General features: G+C 37.3%; 2 protein-coding genes across 2 annotated transcripts in view; one reads left to right on the forward strand and one right to left on the reverse strand.

Moving 5' to 3' along the window:
* C2H1orf141 (chromosome 2 C1orf141 homolog) overlaps positions 1-20,891 on the reverse strand; it is a 182,634-nt gene that overhangs the window by 117,992 nt on the left and 43,751 nt on the right. Inside the window, exon 2 of the mRNA XM_034653653.1 lies at positions 5,043-5,190. The gene's annotated coding sequence lies outside the window, so the exon portion shown is untranslated. The remainder of the gene's footprint in view (positions 1-5,042; positions 5,191-20,891) is intronic.
* Positions 1-20,891, forward strand: part of IL23R (interleukin 23 receptor) — a 64,893-nt gene that overhangs the window by 29,756 nt on the left and 14,246 nt on the right. The window contains exons 6-7 of the mRNA XM_002921946.4: positions 2,345-2,490; positions 8,815-8,971. Of these exons, the coding sequence (XP_002921992.2) occupies positions 2,345-2,490; positions 8,815-8,971 (303 nt within the window). The remainder of the gene's footprint in view (positions 1-2,344; positions 2,491-8,814; positions 8,972-20,891) is intronic.

Genomic DNA, 20,891 nt, shown 5'->3' on the forward strand with positions numbered 1-20,891 from the left:
TTTTTAATGACACGTCTCCAAAGGCAAGAGAAACAAAAGATAAAATGAACATGTGGGACTACATCAAGATAAAAAGCTTCTGCTCAGCCAAGGAAACAATCAAAAAAACTAAGATACAGCCCATGGAATGGGAGAATATATTTGCAAATAATGCTACAGATAAAAGACTGGTATCCAAGATCTACAAAGAACTTCTCAAACTCAATACACGAGAAACAAATAAACAAATCATAAAATGGGCAGAAGATATGAACAGACACTTTTCCAATGAAGACATACAAATGGCTAACAGACACATGAAAAAATGTTCAAAATCATTAGCCATCAGGGAAATTCAAATCAAAACCACACTGAGATACCACCTTACGCCAGTTAGAATGGCAAAGATAGACAAGGCAAGAAACAACAATTGTTGGAGAGGATGTGGAGAAAGGGGATCCCTCCTACATTGTTGGTGGGAATGCAAGTTGGTACAGCCACTCTGGAAAACAGTGTGGAGGTCCCTTAAAAAGTTAAAAATTGAACTACCCTATGACCCAGCCATTGCACTACTGGGTGTTTACCCCAAAGATANATATTGGGTATTTACCCCAAAGACATAGTGAAGAGAAGGGCCATATGCACCCCAATGTTCATAGCAGCATTGTCCACAATAGCTAAATCGTGGAAGGAACCGAGATGCCCTTCAACAGATGACTGGATTCAGAAGCTGTGGTCCATATATACAATGGAATATTATTCAGCTATCAGAAAGAACAAGTTCTCAACATTTGCTGCAACATGGATGGCACTGGAGGAGATAATGCTAAGTGAAATATGAAGCAGAGAAAGACAATTATCATATGATTTCTCTCATCTATGGAACATAAGAACTAGGAAGATCGATAGGGGAAGAAAGGGGTAAAGAAAGGGGGGGTAATGAGAAGGGGTAATGAACCATGAGAGACTATGGACTCTGAGAAACAAACTGAGGGCTTCAGAGGGGAGGGGGGTGGGGGAATGGGATAGGCCGGTGATGGGTAGTAAGGGGGGCACGTATTGTGTGGTGCACTGGGTGTTATACGCAACTAATGAATCATCGAACTTTGCATAAGAAACCAGGGATGTACTGTATGGCGACTAACATAATATAATAAAAAAAAACATTAAAAAAAAAAAGAAGCCTGCACTAGCAAAAGGAAATCAACTGTGGCATTCAGATGATAAAAGTTCAGTACAGTAAACTCTTTAATTAGACTGATTTTACTGTTACTTCGTTCCTATGTTAGCTTTAGCCCGAGGATTTTATTATAGGGCTGTGCTACTAAACAGTAGATCTTTAATGTTTATGTTTCTCTATAAATCATATACCTGGACATATAATTTTAGATAATAAATCATTAATAATAAAACAATCATATTCCCAAAGAATACTTTATACACCTAGAATAAATGAAAAGGAAACTAATCCGTAGAGAATATTAAGCTATAACAATGGTCCTTGAAAACACACATACAAGCTCTTCCGTTCATTAAATAATACATCTAACAAAGTCATAGGTTTTCATTGTTCTGTGGTGCACATAGGAGAAATGGGAAGTGCCAATGATTTCATTCTGTTCAGACAAACAAACGTATAAGAATTAATACAGTTTAGAAATACCTAGATTCTAGTTACACCATTACTCCTAGTACAACAAAACAATAGTAAGATAACCCATCAGAATTTCAGTTTCCCTTTGAAAATTATTATCACAGAGCATGGCAATAATTTATAAAGTCTTAGAGTCTTACGAGACTTGCTTTGTTCAAATCACACTTTCAAGTACAGATTTATTTTAATAGATAAAAAATAAGTTAGCAATAGATTTAATTATTCATATAAGTTTCCCTATGACACAAGAGAATAAAAATATTGTGAATGGTCTCAATTTAATATCTTATCAAGTCAGAGTCTCTGAACTAAATTTAGAATGCAAAACATCATTTTTCCCTAAACAGATGCAGGAGGAAAGAGATATATCCTTTATCTCTTTTTCAGTCTCTTTTGTTAATAAAGCCAGGCTTTAGTATTTCATTAATTAGGATTACAAGGGATTTGGGGGTGGGGGAAAGGTGGACTATAAGAGTACCCCTGAAAAGAAATGGAAAATAGGTTGAATAGAATTTCACTTCACAGCAGCAGTTTTCTCCTACATAGTAGCTTAGAAAACAAGAAAAAAATTCATTAATTATTAATTAGATCATGAAATTCTTTTTTAGTATTTTGAGTTTTAACATCTCTATATATTGATGAAAAGATACTGATTTCTCTCAAGGCAAGTTTTAAACTGCTGAGTATTTATTTATTTATTTATTTATCTAGTGATACCTTCTGCATCCATCATTTCCAGGGCTGAGTTTATAAATACTACAATGCCCAAGACCATAATTCACTGGCATAGTCAAACAGCAATTAAAAATGTTTCCTGTGAAATGAGATACAAGGCTACAACAAACCAAACATGGAAGGTAAGCTAATTTTCACTCTTCTTTAGCACATAAGTGACTGAAAGAAAAGCCAACCCACAGTGGACTTACGATAAACTATTTTTCATGTTTTTATCTGTGTGTCTGATACTCAAACCACTCTAGCTAGTGGGGGTTTTTTAACTAATCTCTCTGCCCAACATGAGGCTTGAACTCATGGCCCCGAGATCAAGAGCTGCGTGCTCTACCTACAGCCATCCAGGTGCTCCTTAAACCACTCTATTTTTTTTTTAAGGATTTTATTTATTTATTTATTTATTTATTTATTTATTTATTTGAGAGAGAGGAAGAGAAAGGGGGGGAGGGGCAGAGGGAGAGAGAATCTCAAGCAGACCCTGAGCTGAGTACGAGCCTAATTCGGGGCTAGATCCCACGACTCTGAGATCATGACCTGAGCCAAAGCCAAGAGCCAAGGCTCAACCGGCTGAGCCACCCAGAGTCCCTAAACCACTCTAATTTTAATAATCATTACCATATGCTTCCAAACGGAGAGATGTTTCCTGAAAATGTCCTCCTACCTTTTTTAAGTTGCTAAATAGACAAATGTCCAGCTAAGAGGGATCTGTTTGGCTCCTTTTAATTCAGTGCCCCTTAGGGTGAAATTTACATCAGTGAGGATATATAAAATGTAAGCATTCTATGCTGAAATTTAAAAGCATCTCCGGTAATAACTTCAAAAAGAAGAACTTCAGATTTATGAGAGTCTCTTTTTAAATTAAAAATGCAACTCAAAATGTAAGATTTGTTACTAATATAGGCCTCAGTCTTCTATGAGACTAAGGTAAAAAGCGAATGTCTAGACAAACTATCCTTAAATATCAGTGGTAAGTTACCAACCGACTTAGGAGAGGCATGGGTATAAGGTTCATTAATGCAATCACGTCACGTGACAGCACCTGGGAACGTTATAATAAAAACTAATTTGAACTATGGAAGAAGACTAGTCGGACGAAGGAAAATGTTCCAATTTTGGTGTATTTCAAAAGAAATGCCATTTTATTATTAAGTACAATAAACCGCCATTTAGTCACGCTAATTAAGGAGTGGACTTTCTATCTTTGTTTAATCAAGAGTTATGTATCATGTTTGACTTGACCTGTTTTCAGGGAGTTAAATAAAATGATACGTATTTAACACTAATCTTTGGAGTCACACTAACCATCAGTTTTGCTGCAGAGCAATATGTTTAAAGAGTGTCAAAAAGATGAAGGTAAAACTACACTGATTTCATGACATACTTTAAAGATTGTTCTTTAAAAATAAATCCCTGACATCAACTTGTTTATTTACCTCTATTCATTCAAATCAGAAATGTGATATGAACTTTACGGTTTAGAGTACATTTAGATATGAGCCCATGTTCCACATCATTTGGTCAATTACCACGTGTGGATCCTGCGGGGCTCATTGATGAAATAGTTACAGCATCTGTGTGCCCAGCAACCCTATGCTTCAAGTTTGGGACAAGCAGGATTAAAAACAAACCACAATTCCACAGTCAATCCTCTTGCAAACGTGGAATTTAGGTAAATCTGAAAACAACCCAAATGAAATCCTCTGAATGTTAGATATTAAGTCAATAGCATTTTATTCTAATAGGACACCTGGGGCCTTTTGTTTAGTGTCATGATCATAGGATGATATTGATAATACAGAACTCCCTTATTTGGCATAATCAGGAGGAGATTATAGGCTATCACAATGTGATAGAAAACAGAAAGTAATTACACTATCAGTATCTCTGAATAGGTTTTCAGAAACCAACTGTTTTCTGTTTGAAACTCTTGTTCTCTGCTCCCCCTGCTGGTGCTACTATGCCATTGTGAGACTTGTTAACTCAGAAGCAGGCTGAGGAGCTGAGTGTTTATTATCTAATCTTCTTAACAGTCCTTTGGGACAGGTAAGTACCAGCTCCGTTACAGAAATGAGGATGTAGAGCTTGAAAGACCTCAAGCCAGGTTTTTTCAAACTTACACTGTTAGTAACTAAATGCCTCTCACAGACCCTATATCACTTTGGGCACCCCAAAAATATTTGGGAAATGAAAGAACAGGCTTCAGTCCAAAACCTGTATCCTATCCCTTCTACCATGCTTCCTCTAAATATAACCATTCACACAGAAAAACGTGAATTACCATTTCTATCCAGATGACCCAAGTCTAGTCAGTAAGAGCCAGAATGAAACTTTGACTTTTAACATTTGCTACGTTATCAATATCATCTGGGTCATGCATGAAGTGTTGTCTTTGCCTCCTGTAGGGAGATAGGCAGTCAGAGGCAAGAAGAGGAGACATAAAGGACTACAGATTTGATCTTGTACTTCACCTGTGTCTCCATCAGATACTACTTGAGGGAGGTTCTTTACTTCAAAGAGACAGGCAGCCATGCAGGAAAGCCATGTGGCTAAGAGGACAGGTTCTAGAATTTAAAGCTTGGTTCTGCCGCTTTCTAGTTATGCAACCTTGGGCAAGTTCCATATCTTCTCTGTGCTTCATTACGCCCATACCTAAAGTAGGAATAAGACAAACACCTACCTCATATGGTTGTGGGGATGATCAAATAATCTAAAGATGTTAGCCCAGAGTCTGGAATAGAGTTCAAGTTCGGTAATGCTGTTGTTACTCTTCATCTTAGCCTCCAGGAGAGCCATGCAACAAGTTTGGTAGAGCAAAGGAAGCCCTCCTGAAAAATCAAAATTACTGAATTGAGGTTGCTTTTCATCCCCTTTTAACTAAGCTATAAAGACTCTGAGGTATTGAAGTGAACCAGCCAGTCCTTCAGGTGATCCTACAGGGCTGACACCATGGGGAAAATATTTATCTACTTGTTGCTTATCTTCATGAACTATCTCCTTGGCACCTCAAACTTATGTTAAAAATTAAGCTCACAGTCTTCACCAGTAATCCTTGTCCACTTCTGTGTATCCCATCTCAGGAGCATTACAATGTTATATATCTGCCTACACTTCTATTTCCCCATCCTTTAACTGTAAGCCCCTGGAAGACAGGCTGTTCCATAACTGTTTTTTGTATCTCCATTGATTTTTATAATGTGTAGTTCATGTAGATAACATTTGAAACATTAGCTATTAATATTATTGTTTGACTTTAATAAGTGCCCAACAGCAGTGATGGTAAGACGGAGAAGTCTTTGCTGCACCTTCAAGTAAGTGGATTAATGGTGACCCATTTCTCTAATTAAACTCGACTATAGTATTGGCAACCTTTTTTTTCTTTTTAATATAACCTCAAGATTTTATTGTCTTCATAATAAAACAAAGCATGAAACTTAGAACCGGAACCTGGCCCTTCCTCCCAGTTCAAAATACTTGCATCCCTGATCTCTTAGATCTCCAGTTGGGCTCAACACATTCAAGTCTCAGCACAATCTTCCTTGTGCTCTTTAGCCTTTTCCCAAAAAATCGGCTTCCTCTGCCCACCATTGCCACTCTATTTCCTGTCATAACACCACTTTCCCTGGGCCTAGAGAGAATTCCTGCCCTTCTTGTACTGTATCACTTTGTGGGGTAGATGCTTGCTATACTTCTTACTGAAAATTCAACGGGTTTTAGAAACATTCACCATGTCTGCAAGAGCACTATCAGCACGGAAAGTCGCAAAACTTTTTATTCAAGGGCCAGAGAGTAAACATTTTAGGCTTTGCAGGCCATAGGGTCTCTGATCCAACTCCTCGACTTGGCATTTGTAGTGAGAAAGCAACCATAGGCAATACACAAATTAATGCACATGGTAAAATTTTAAGTTTGGAAATGGAAACATGAATTTCATGTAATTTCCATGCATCACAAAATATTCTTTTGAGTTTTATACAACCATTTAAAAATGTAAAAATGATTCATAGTTCATGGAGTGCATAAAACCAAGCATTCATTTTTTTTCCAGGTAAGGCCAATAGAACAGTACACAGAGAGCAAAGGGTCAAACCTTTGACCTTTGCATTTCAAAAGTATAAATGCTGGTGTAAGACAAAGACTTGGAAGAACTGTGATTAGTCACAGACATAGTTTCTCAGTTATCATCTCCTCCATCAAACACTAGGTAAAGATTAATTGGGCAGAGAGAGGAGGGAAGTTGGAGGGGTGTGGGAGTTAGGAAGAGGAAACATAAGAGTTTAGATGGTGGTAGGTGCCTGAGAAGGGCCCCTTCACCCTGGGCCTTGCCCCAGGTAGGAAGTTGGAGGAAGTGGGGATTAGAGAACTGCCTGACTAGGTCAGAGATTCTCCTTCCCTCCACCCAATGATGCTCCCAGAAACTTAATGTAACCCTAAGAGAAGAGGGTACCTCAGATTGATGGAGAGTAAGTTTCTATGCCTCACCTCCATTCAGAATTGAGGCTTTAAATAGAAATTAACTGCTATAAAAAATAAAGTCATATTTCTTGCACTTGAGATCATACCCTCTACATAGGCACTCAATTACCCCTCTCAGTGTTTGTTTTGCCTCTGAAAATACCTTGAGGTATCATCTAGTGCTTATAAGACCCTAAGCAGTCACCTGGCTTGCCTCATGGTAGAAACGAATCTGTTAACAGTTCTGTAAAATTCTTCCATTTTAGAATTCTGGCTGTGCTTTAGTATATTTCTCTTCTTCAAGGGGACTTATCTATAAATGTAATGGCAAGAGACATACTAGAGAATAACAACTCCCTCCCAAGAAAAGCAAATAGAAGCAGAGTGCATTTGAAAGTCAAACTTGGGGGCGCCTGGGTGGCACAGCAGTTAAGCGTCTGCCTTTGGCTCAGGGCGTGATCCCGGCGTTATGGGATCGAGCCCCCACATCAGGCTCTTCTGCTATGAGCCTGCTTCTTCCTCTCCCACTCCTCCTGCTTGTGTTCCCTCTCTCGCTGGCTGTCTATCTCTGTTGAATAAATAAATAAAATCTTAAAAAAAAAAAAAAAGAAAGTCAAACTTGGCTACAAGTAAAATCTTTCCTGGATCCTAGGAGACCCTAAATGCCTGCCTGTCATACTTTTTGGCAGAAAATTCCAGAGCCAAGGATGGAGACACAGCTTTTGGAAACTCTGAACTATACTTTAGATGGAGCATGACATCCCCAAAACTGATATTTTCATCATTTTTACATTTGCAATACATTGAAGGTTTTAAAGATTTATGTTAAGATTGGGTTTTCACAGAAGAATCCTTCAGTAGGTTTGAGAGTTGCTCTTTTTTTCTTTTTAAATCTTGACAGTTTCAACTTTCTTTTTCATGAGTGTCTGGTAACTCTTTCCTCCTGGTTGTTGCCTAAGTGTATTTCTAGACATATTTTATGGCTACTTTCAATCGTGCTTCACTTTCTTTTTTCAGTCAATCCACTTATCACAACATACGGAAGTTATGTAAATGCCTTTGTTTCTCTCTCCCATTTGAACCAGCTTGTTAGGGGGTCATCTTTCATTATGTTTTATAGAAAGTCTTAGTGCTCCAGAAAATGATTTGTAAGTTTAGACCTCAGCTATGTGCATGCTTACCTTCCACTGGGTTTTCATAGCTCAACATTCTTAAATGTTTTATTTTCTCTCTCACACATATATATAATAATAGGCTTTATAAATCAGCAAAAGTCTACAATAAGGACCAATTTAACAGCTTAGTTTGTGAATAATTTTTTTCCAAAAGTCATCACTAGAGGGGCGCCTGGGTGGCACAGCGGTTGATCATCTGCCTTTGGCTCAGGGCGTGATCCCGGCATTATGGGATCGAGCCCCACATCAGGCTCCTCGGCTCCTCGGCTACGAGCCTGCTTCTTCCTCTCGCACTCCCCCTGCTTGTGTTCCCTCTCTCGCTGGCTGTCTCTATCTCTGTCAAATAAATAAACAAAATCTTTAAAAAAAAAGTCATCACTAGCAAGTGAAATTATTTCATCGTCCATGAAGAATTATTGATGTAAACGTCCAACTGCAGAGAGAGTGAGAAAGATCGAAAGGGCAGGGTGGAAGAAAGTCTGGATTCAAACAATTGCTCTTAGGTCCCCCACTTCTTCTATCCCATTAAAATCAGCTACTCCAAAATTAAGACTATATTACATTTTGGACTTAGCCTGAGATTTAAAAGCTTGAGAGCACTGTCGAACACAAAGCAATGTATATTTCACTTCTAATGTTAAATAACATGTATTTGACTATTTATGGTCATGTTTTATATAGACTGCCCTATTCTTTGTTTTCCCAGGGTCTAGAGGAGTGCCTGGAACATATAGGTCCTCCATACATTTCTGCCTAAATGCAATAATTGTTTGTTTTCAAAGCACACTGTATTGTTTCATTGTTGTTATTCATTCATTTTAGGTTAAAAAATTTGATACCAATTTTACATATGAGCAACAGTCAGAATTCTACTTGGAGTCAAACACTAATTATATATTTCAAGTGAGATGCCAAGAAACAGGTAAAAAATACTGGCAGCCCTGGAGTTCACCTTTTTCTCATAAAACACCTGAAACAGGTGAGTGTATTTATATATTTAATCTCTTAGGCTTTTCTTTTGACCATATATATATACGTATATATATATATATATATATATATATACGTATATATATATATATATTTTTTTCTTCTTGACTTGTTTCAAAATTGACAAAACTGTTGTCGGACAGGTGGTTACATTTAAATTGTCATTTTGCTTTGATTTTGTTAAGGCTTACTACAATTTATGTAATGGTTCTCAAACATTCTTGGGCATAAAAACCAATTAAAACCACCTGGTATGCATGTTCATTGTCCCTGCTCCCAGAGGGTCTGTGTCCATGGGTCCAAGCTGTGGGGGCGCTCACGAGTAAGTATTTCTTACAAGCATCCAGACTGACTGTGAGGCATATAATTATCTAAGACTTTGTTTTGAAAGACATTATTAAGAGTTACCTTAAACACTTTAGGCCACTTTGACAAAATATATTCTTCTAAGAGAGACACAAATTAAATCATATCAATAAGTATTGATTACCTACTGTATGCAAAGAAATCAGAAAGTTAAGACACTTAAACATGGAATTATTTAATTCTTTTGTCAGCAAAATCTAGCTGATCTATTGTTTATCTTTAGATATTTCCCTGTTCTTAATATTATTAGTTTAATTTTCTATCCATTTACACATGTCATTCAATAAAATCTTGGCTAAATAGACTTCAATAGTAAGCAAACAAAATGAATCTATTGTAAATGTCATAATACTCCATAATGGCTCCCATTAACCTCAAGATGTCTCCCTATTGTTGGTAGCTTATATCCTAGAGTGAAATTTTTCTTTTCAGAGCTGAAGCACTTAATTATAATCACAGGATTGTTAATACCATCTTGGAACTGAGTTTTTTTTTTTTTAAGCACTTGGGCATACTTTATAAACGTTGATGGCTGCCACACAAGCAGAGGGAGAGAAACGGCAGACTAAGGAAACAGTTCTTTTGGCGCCCCCTAAAGCCCAAATCTTAAAAATGCATTATCAAGGGAACAATTTACAATATCAGTTCCTTTTTATTTTTATTTTTTTTAAAGATTTTCTTTATTTATGTGAAAGCGAGAGAGAGAGCACAAGCAGGGAGAGCAGCAGAGGGGGAGGGAGAAACAGGCTCCCTGATGAGCAAGGAGCCTGATGTGGGACTCGATCCCAGGACACAAGGATCATGACCTGAGCTGAAGGCAGACACTTTTTTTTTAACTTTTTTTTTTAATAATAATTTTTTATTATGTTAGTCACCATACAGTACATCCCTAGTTTTTGATGTAAAGTTCCATGGATTCATTAGTTGCGTATAACACCCAGTGCTCCATGCAATATGTGCCCTCCTTAATACCCATCACCCGCCTATCCCAATCCCCCCCCCCTCCCCTCTGAAGCCCTCAGTTTGTTTCCCAGAGTCCATAGTCTCTAGTGGTTCATTCCCCCTTCTGTTTACCCCCATGAAAGCAGACACTTAACCGACTGAGCCACCCAGGTGCCCCTATCACTTCCTTTTTAAAAGTTAGGTTTTAAATTAAGATATTCTTTCTTAAGTTTATATTGCTAAAAGTTCTTAGGACTTTAGATGCCATTTTATAATAGTGAAAATTTAGTTGATAACTCAGTTATTTTTAAATGAAATTTAGAATTGTCTAGCAAGATGACTCAAACTGATAACTCGTATTTACTTACCACTTGCAAAGTACTACTATGTATAAGCTTGTCTGATCTTTACACCAGCCATATTTGGTAGTCTACTTGGCACCATTTTACAAATGAGAAAACTGAGGCATGACTTGCTAAATAGCACATTGCTAGTGACTAATAGCACCTAAACAAGAACATAAGTTTTCTTAGTCACCAGCTCTCAGCAATTTCATCAATTTCTTTCTTTAACCAATTACATCAAAGTGAAGGAACAGCTTATTAAAGTATTCTACAAATTAAATATAGGACCACAAATGTTCTCTTTTAAAGGCAAAGGTCCTAAACCTCAGGTGGAAGAAAACAGAAACCACAGCCACCTCACAATGAGTCTAAATGTAAAGTCTTTGTTTCCTAAGGGGGAAAAAATCACTTAAGAGGAAAAAATACTAGTTAAAATTAAATATCCCTGAAAACTTGCATCTATCCAATTTAACATGTAGCTAAGAGGAACTATAAACTTCTTCTGGTACAAATTTCTTCCAAGACACGTTAAATGAAAAATGGTGACTATGTGTAGGGAAAGTGCTAATATTAAATCTTTTCGAAAATTTCTTTTTTCTTTTGTAAAAGCAATGCAAATTTATTGTAATATTCAACCTAGAAATAACTGCTGTTTACATTTTAATGAATTTAACACTAGTTTTTTCCTGTGCATGTGTTTTTTATTATTAAAGTATAATTAACATACAATGATATATTAATTTCAGGTATACGGCATTGTTTCAACAATTCTATACATTAATCAGTGCTCACCATAAGTGTAGTCACCATCTGTCATCATACAACATCTTCATAATATTATTTACTCTATTCCCTATGTTGTAATTTTCATCTCCATGACTTACTTCTTTTTTAACTGGAAGTTTGTACCTCTTAATTCCTGTATCTATTTCACCCATCCCCCCTCCTTCCCTCTGGCAACCACCAGTCCTTTGTACTTAAGAAAGAGGTTGTTTGTTTGTTCATTTGTTTTCTTTTTTATATTCCACATATAAGTAAAATCATAGGTATGTGTATTTCTCTGTCATTTTTTAAATGATTGGTGTTGTGGTGTATATATTGTTTTATATCCTGATTTTCCTACTTAGTCTCCCTTGTTGAGTTTAAAAATCTATTTAATGGTCACACAGTGTATGGATGTACTATAATACATTGAATCACTTCCCTATTTCAACAATATCTAGGTTATTCCATTTTTTCCATTATCAATAAACTTCTTGGAATAGCTCTTTATATAAATTCCCCTTATGTGTTTAGATCTTATTGAATCAAGACTTAAGCACATTTTAAGACGCTTGATGCAAGTTGCCAAATTGCCTTTTAATAAATCTTAAATATTAATTGGTTTTTAAAAAGATATCTAGGAAAAGACAGTCATTCATTTAGTCATTCATGAAATATTCAAATAGCCTCTACCATGCACCAACCACTTGCTATGTACTTGCAGAATCTCCGAGAACAAAGGAGACAAAGATCGCTTTTAGAGAAGACAGACAGTAAAAAAATCATAAAAAAATAAATTACATGGCACTATAAATACCTTGTAAGCAAAAGCAGTAAGAATCAAACCTCGCAACTGAAGTTTGAATTGCTTCACAATCAAAAAAAAATAAAAGATACAATTTCTATAATACTTTAATTAACCAACTTGTTTGATAATGGGGCTTTTTGACCAGCCAATTTTCTACTAATTAAAGGTTCATTTATTTATGCAGAAAGACAGCTCAGGCAATTATGATCCTTCCATGCAGGAATTTGCTATTTTACTCTCTAAAATCCTTATGTAGGTGATTTATCTCAAAGCAATGTGTTTTCAAAATTATGCCAAGATGGTACTGCAGGGCAAATCACGCAGTAGATATGGCTTGTCTTGCAAACTCCCAGCATTCTTCTGTATCACTTTCCCTGGTCTTCAAGAACCTAGTCTCCAAAAACAACAACAACAATAACAACAAAAACCCCAAACTCGTTTATAGTAAGAGTTAAATGACTTTTTAGCCTTATTCTCTTTTCCTTCCTTAAAGTATTTGGACTTTTTTTAAAGATTTTATTTATTTATTTGACAGAGAGAGAGAGAGAGAGAGTGAGTGCACAAGCAAGGGGAGCAGCAGGTAGAGGGAGAGGGAGAAGCAGGCTCCCTGCTGAGCAAGGAGCCTGATGCAGGGGCTCAATGTGGGGCTCAATGCAGGACTCCATCCCAGGACCCTGGGATCATGACCTAAGCCAAAGGCAGAGGCTTAACCAACCGAGCCATCCAGGCACCCCGAGTATTTAGACTTCAATGGAAAACAAAGTCTTATACTAAAAAAGAAAAAAATAAACCTCAGAATATAATATCAGGCTTTAGCAAACACACAGGAGAAGTTTCTCTAGATTGGAGATGCATAGTTTTTTATCCTGGTAATAAATAGTATATGCAAATAATAGAAAATAATATAACATATATTATATTATATATAATTTTATATAGTATATGTGAGTTATATACATATAAATTATGATATATAAATTATACAGAATACATAAATTGTATTATATTATCTATAAAATATATAAATAATAATATAAATAGATAATTGTTAACATTTACTGGATGCTTACTATGTGTTTGGTACTGTGGTAAGCATTTTACATATGAATTGTCCTTTACTCATCACTAAAGCCCCATAAAAGTTTTACTCCAATTGTTTAGATGAAGAAGATTAAGGTTCAGGGAGATTAAGCAGTTTTGCCAAACATTATAAAGCTGGTAACAGTAAAGCCAGAGCATAACTCATCCTGTGCAATTCCAGCACCTGCACTGTAGCTTTGCTGGTCTTCCTAAGAGACCTAAGAGGGTCCTGTGTCAACCTCCCCTCAGCCACTGAACCAAATCCTCCTCTCTATACATTAGCTAAAAATAAAACAATGCCAAGAGAAGTTCACTCTTAATGTAATGTTTGTTATGAAAATGCAAATACACGAGAAAAGAGGGAACCACAGTATGCTATCGACTAATTCTATATTGGCCTGAATACAAGACGTGGAAGCAGGTTTGGGTTATGGCAATGAAAATGAAACCACAGGACTCCAGGAACCCGGAGATTAGGGAATAGGATGGGGAAGTCTGAGATGAAGACAAGGTGTGGGTGGAAAAAGTGATTCTCTTAAAGACAGGACCTCCATGGGCCAATTCCTAATGTGTTTTTCCAGCTGGTCCTGGTTCAATAAAATATCTAGAAAGCGGTGCTTCTTGGAATGGAGTCTGTGGACCATCTGCACTAGAGATGCTTGGGTCTGAGTTTAAAATGCAGATTGCTGAGCCTCTAGCCAAGTGATATTTCCGCAGTAAAATGTAAGAACCACTTCTTTAGGGGTTAGACACACCCTTTAAGAGAGAGAAGTGTCATGAAAAATGATGCAGAGTGTAGGCAGGAAATGTGGACAGAAATGGGGAGACCTGATTGCCCAAGCTATTGCCTTAGTAATAGTGGTTTTGGGGGTCAGAACAGGGTGGGTACATGAGAATTTCAGGCCATTATCTCTAGTACTATCTGTCACCTTGCTGCTTCCTCTTCCTCCTGCCCACCGCTTCCTGAGTTACTGAGCACCCCAGCCCACCGTCGCAGCCCAGGATCCCCAGAAGCACAGGGTGCAGGACCATTGTGCCAGTGAGCCACCCTGTCCCATATTACCCCCTTCTGCCCAGACCCTGCCCAGCCTCTGGATGTGAAGTTCCAGCTGAAGCTCTGAGAACCTTTGAGGGCTGCTGAATTTGGAGCTTCTAGACCACCAACCTGGAAAGTCACTGTGAAAAATTCCTGGGGTCTTTATGCAGTACAGAAAGAGCCCCAAAGGGGAGAAGATAATTTGTGAGTGTAGAAAGTCAGCATTGAAAATATGAAAGTCAGTAGCCTAAATTCAATATTACTGATATTAAAAAAGAAAAAAGAAAAAGGTGAACAGATGACTTTTGCGCAGGACTGTTGTCCAACTGTGCTGCAATACAAGTCTCTTTGCAATGAAGGAAAGGCACAGGCTCCATAATCCCTTTAATGACAAGTCAGAGGCCTGAGGGAAGGGCAGTCATATTTCATAATGATTAATTAACTTGCTTGAATTGCTACTTGAAGTAGGAAAGTTTCCCAGAGAAATCATATTATTCTTTTTTTGACAATTCTCCAGAGGAGGGCAAGTATGAGCAAGATATTAAACCACAGTGTGTTCTGTTCTCACAAAATACCATTGGTTGTTGTATTACCAATGACTCCTTAAAGACTCTCATTAATTTTTCAGATCTTTTAGTGACTACAAGAGAAAAAAACAAATGTTATGTCAATGGAACTAAATATAAGTGATATTATATAGAACGCAGATTAGAGGCTGATATACAGAATTGTACTTTTCAAAAAATCCGTTACTTGTGATTAAGGGTTTCTGATTCATTCAATTTGAGATGGATCATAAATGTGTAGATTCATGGTTACTAAACCAGGTTAAACAGACACACAGTGTTCCCTGAAATACTAATCAGTTTAGATTCTTCACCTGGATTTATTTAATCTTCTTCATGTCCTATTCTTAATAAAGAAGCAGAGTTCTACAGAATAAAAAAAAATAATGCATAAGAGTTTTACAGTCTCTCCTAGGCTCACAATATCCACTAATAAAGAATAAAGATTATGCTCTTCTATGAGGAAGTAATTATCTTCCGTATTAGTTTCCTATTGTTGCTTAACCAGTTATTACAAACTTAAGCCATATGCTATGTGACTTAAAACAATACAAATTTATTATTTTATAATTCAGGAGATAAGAAATCCAAAATCCAAAATCACTAGGCTAAAGTCAAGATATCAGCAAGGCTACGTTCTTTCTGGAGGCCCTAGGACAGAATCAGTTGCATTGCCTTTTCCAGATTCTAGAGGCTGCCCTCATTTCTTGGCTTGTGACCCCCATCTTCCATCATCAAAGCCAGAAGCATAGTATCTTCCAATCTCTTTCTCTGACTCTGACCCTCCTGCCTTCTTCTTTAAGTACTCTTGTGATTTCATTTGGACCCACACCCACAATCTAGGATAATTTCCCCATCTCAAGTCCCTTTTGCTATAAAAATTACATAAATATATATAAATGTATATTTGCTATATAAATCATATAATTTATATGTAAATATTTATTTATAAATATTTAATATAATCATAGCAAATAATTATATAAAATATAGCTAAATATAAATATAGCAAGTAAATATTTGTCATATAGATTATATAAATATATTTATAAACTCTAAGGTTCCAAGGATTGGGACATGGACCTTTGGGGGGAGGGCGAGGGTGATCACTATTTGTCCTACCACATCTCCTCACCTATCTAACCCCACCACCTATTACTGCAATTTTTACTACCAAAAAAAAAAAAAAAGTCAAATTTGTCTCTTAAGCAGAAAAGGAATTATTAGAAAGATAGCTAGAAATCAGTAGGAGGGGGGCGCCTGGGTGGCATAGCGGTTGGGCATCTGCCTTCAGCTCAGGGCATGATCCCGGCGTTATGGGATCGAGCCCCACATCAGGCTCCTCCACTATGAGCCTGCTTCTTCCTCTCCCACTCCCCCTGCTTGTGTTCCCTCTCTCGCTGGCTGTCTCTATCTCTGTTGAATAAATAAATAAAATCTTAAAAAAAAAAAAAGAAATCAGTAGGAGGGCTGGCAAAATGGTCATAAGCAGGATACAAGGGACAGCAGGAGCCAGAACCGCAGCCAAAATTGCAGCCTAGGAAGAATCTGGTGAAGACCCTGTGTCTGACATTGTGGTCACTGCCACTGCCTGCCTGGTGCCCTCCTGGACACCCCATGGTGCTACTGTGACCAGACCCTGGAGAAAGCTGCTGCTATAAGAAATTTCCTGGAGCTGAGTGTTCCATGCCAGTGGAGGGAGGAAAGCTTCTGGTCGGGTAGGTTTAGGTCATCTGCTTGTAGCTACTTGCTGGCAATGGGGAGAGGGAGTCTTTGTTCCACTGACGCATCCACAGTGGGAAGCCTTACCTGCTTCTTACCTATTTTAGGATGCCCACAAAGAAGTACGTCCAGGTGCCGGGCAACTAAAAAATGACAAATGTCCACTAGACTATTCAGACTCAGGAATAGGCACATGCTATGCTTGAGAGTAAGGTTGCACTTTTGAAGAATCTTAAACTACTGAGTAAGACTTGGAAGCTGCCCATTCCTGCACATAGAATTTTGTTACACATTGACATCAGACCCATGACTCCCGTGTATTCCATGTCACGTAAGAAAATTTCCTGGGTTACCACTGCTTTTTATTTTTCCTCTTATCTTAAATCTTTTTCTTTAAACGTGTGATCATGATACATATATTTCTCTTTCTTACCTTTTTCTCCCTATGCATACCAAGTACTTAGAGCTAGGAACATAAGCATGAAGATAATCCCTTGACTACATCTAGGCACACCCTCCTATCCTTAATACAACAAGGATGACACTGTAACTCATGAAATGATTCATCGTTTGACTTGTTTTTCTAGGTGTGGTAATGAGTTTGTTCGGACATATCATTTTCCCTGCCCTGTGCTTCTGCTGCCTATTCGATAGGTCTGCCCATTGTCTTCTGCTTTGTCAACTGACTCAGACTAGCGTCGAATCCTTACCCTTACCCTTAGCCCAATAATGTTGAACTAACCCTAGAACTAAACTGGCCTGGGGAAATAGGACGTAAGTACTGTGAAACAGCTGCGATTATTAGAAGGAGATTAGGAAGAGAGAACCCAAAAGGAGATGTTTATGTTTTAAGAAAAATAATTTGAAAAACACCCTTTGTCTCTTTTAATATGACACCTCTTGTATTTAGAACCTACTGAAAGAAGGGTCTAGAAAGGTTCTTGTGTCAGCTCTGGTCAAAGCCTTTAAGATATAGGCCTCAGATAGCATGGCTTTGACACCAAGATTAGCAAAGGCAAAGGTAAATAAAGACTTATAAATGTCCATACCCTTTGGACCAGTAATTCCATTAACAGAAATCTAGCCTTAGGAAATGAAGAGAGAGATGCCTCGGTGGCTCAGTCGGTTAAGCATCTGCCTTCCGCTCAGGTCATGATCCCAGGGTCCTAGGATTGAGTCCCACATTGGGCTCCTTGCTCAGTGGGGAGTCCACTTCTCCCTCTGCCTGCAGCTCCCTCTGCTTGTGCTCTCTCTCTCTGTCAAATAAATAAAATCTTTAAAAAAAAAAAAAAAAAAAAGGAAATAAGGAGAGATATGGAAAAAAGATTTATGTAAAATATTTATACAAACATTATAATNTTTTAAAAAAGGAAATAAGGACGGGGCGCCTGGGTGGCACAGCGGTTAAGCGTCTGCCTTCAGCTCAGGGCGTGATCCCAGCGTTCTGGGATCGAGCCTCGCATCAGGCTCCTCTGCTAGGAGCCTGCTTCTTCCTCTCCCACTCCCCCTGCTTGTGTTCCCTCTCTCGCTGGCTGTCTCTGTCAAATAAATAAATAAAATCTTTAAAAAAAAAAAAAAAAAAAGGAAATAAGGAGAGATATGGAAAAAAGATTTATGTAAAATATTTATACAAACATTATAATAGTAAGAATTTGGAAACAATCTAAAAGTCTAAAAGCAATAGCTAATGCTTATTAAGCTTTTAATTTGTGTAAGGCATGGTACTAAGTGCTTGATGTAAACTATTAGATCTCAGGGGTGAAGTGCTATTATTATCCCGTTTTACAAATGAAGACACTGGTCACAGAGCGGTTAAACAACCTACCCAGAGCCATGCAATTCCAGGTGGTGGAGCCAGAATTTGAAGTGAGTTTTGTCTGAATCCAAAGATGGCATTTGAAACCACCAAGCTAGACAGTTTCTCAATAGGGTGATGATTGAATAAATACAGTACAAACATGATGAAATATTAAATTATTATTAGCATGAAAGTTTTGGACAATTTTTAAGTAAAATAAGGAAATGTTCATGACATAATATTGAAAGAAAGGAAAAAACAAGACACAACACTTAGTAAAGAGAATGATCTCCACTAGGGTACAGATAGGCACAAAAGACTGTTGACAAATATCTTTAAAAAATGATTGCTTCTAGTTAGTGAACAAATATAAGATTGCACTTTCTTCTCCATACTCTTCCATACTTTTCAAGCATCCTACAATTAGTGTTTCTTGATTGTATAATCAAAGAAAATAGTTGGCTTTCAGAAGGAAATAACTGTAGGCTGGAAGATTCTAGGAATCAGTGCTACATGGGTCAGCTCAACCAGAGCCCATCTTGGTATGGGCTGGAGTCCTACAAGGCCAGGCAGCTCTAACAAACTGTGGCCACCTCCAGAGGAGCAATGGCTAAGTCTCAGCATGGGGGCAGCTGTTGCAGGGCTGACTGAGCCGCCCCATCCAGAGCCATCCTGCTGCAGAAGCGAGGTTATTAATTAACGGAGCCAGTGACCAGCACAACCTACGTGTCAGGACTGGATGGGAATTTTCACTCTTTGACCTCTACCTAGGTGACTTCGGTTAAGTCACCTATCCTTTTTACACCTTTGTTTCTTCATCCATGAAATGAGGACAATAATATTTTCTGCCAGATTAGGTTTTGTAAGGATCAAAAGAGAGAAAGCATGTAAAGTCTAGTACATTACCTGGAGCATATTCAGTACTCAGTGAATGGTCACTTAAAAAGAATAATGAAACACACTCTGCCCATGGTATAGGCATAGAGTGAGAGGCAAGAGGAGACGGATTTTGTATCATCCCTCAGAAACAGAAGAAATACGTGATGACTAAAACCAAGCACTTTTGAGCAGATTTGATTAAAACAGGCTGGCATTTGATAGGGTACAGAATGTAGTTATGTTATATGCTTCTAGTATTGTTCAAGAATACGAGACTACATTTTTTTTTGTTTAAAAACTACTCTAACTTCCTTCTAAATTTCGTTTAAATGCACTGTGTTTGGCAAGACAAATTCTAAAGTCTGATAGCAGTTTGTATAAGATTCTTACCAAATTAGAGATAATTTGAGTTTCTGAGTATACTCAGGCACGTGCTGTGAGAGAAACAAGTAGGGACAGAATTGTCTCATTATGGATATAGCACCACAGATATTAAATAATAATGAAAATATCATGAGATTTTTCTAGCACATTAGGCAACGCACTGATGATTAGAGCTGATAGACACAGATGTTTTTTAGTTATAAATTTCTGTGTGTGTGTACATCATTCTGCGTTTGTGAATGCTTTACTGTGTCAAAACACTTGGAAATACTATAAAATACTAACGGAAAGTGGATTAAGGAGATAGGATTAGGGATTGTTCTTTTTCTCTCTCTTTTTATTTTCCTCTTAAAATTCTTCTATTAAGGTTACTGCTTTTATAACGATAAATATTAGGTATGATTTAAAAGAAATGACCTAGCCACTTGGTGGCAGTATACCATGAAGGATATATTATATACAGCTTCATTTCAGTCCTGTGCTTAAAAATTCTGCCATTGGCTTGATTTCTTCTCTATCTTGTTTATAATTTGTCTCACTTCAGATATCTGATTCTTTGTGAAATTACTTCTAATAACTAATCATCTCTTTTAAGTGACTTTAATCTAATTTGAATTAATGCACCTGGTTGATGTGAAACTATGATAACAAAAGACCCTAAAGGATGACTGTTTAATCTCCCTATTAGGGCTAATAAAGCCCTAGTTAGAGATGAACATTATTTTTATGTGAAGCAAATTAATAACCGAAGTTTCATGGCTAAATAATCACCTGTAGTTTATACAACAGAATTAAGTTAACTTGCATTAAAAGCCACAGCACCACATATTACTTTTAAATAAAAATGCTAATTTTAAAATAATGAAAGTGAAAACAAAAATAATCTAGCAACATGTGCTATAAACTCATGATCTTGCCAAGTTGAAAATTGCGTTGCATTTTAATGTAATATGTCTAGTCTTAACATTTCAAAATAATGTACATGCAGACTCCTGCTTGGGCTCCCCAAGACTGAATATCAGCTTGCAAAATACTCATTTAGATGAATAAACTTGGCTGGTGACCACTGGGGTATAACCTTACTCCCAGTGTTTGATGGAACCAAACACTCAGGAACAAAAGAGACTTAGTGAAGCATTGAGAAGCCAAAAAGAATTTCTGATTTGTCACAATTCACAGTGCAACATTTTCCTCTTGCTGCAGAGAAGACAGAATAAAAACA

This window comes from Ailuropoda melanoleuca, chromosome 2 (genome assembly GCF_002007445.2).
Source record: "Ailuropoda melanoleuca isolate Jingjing chromosome 2, ASM200744v2, whole genome shotgun sequence".
Lineage (NCBI taxonomy): Eukaryota > Metazoa > Chordata > Mammalia > Carnivora > Ursidae > Ailuropoda > Ailuropoda melanoleuca.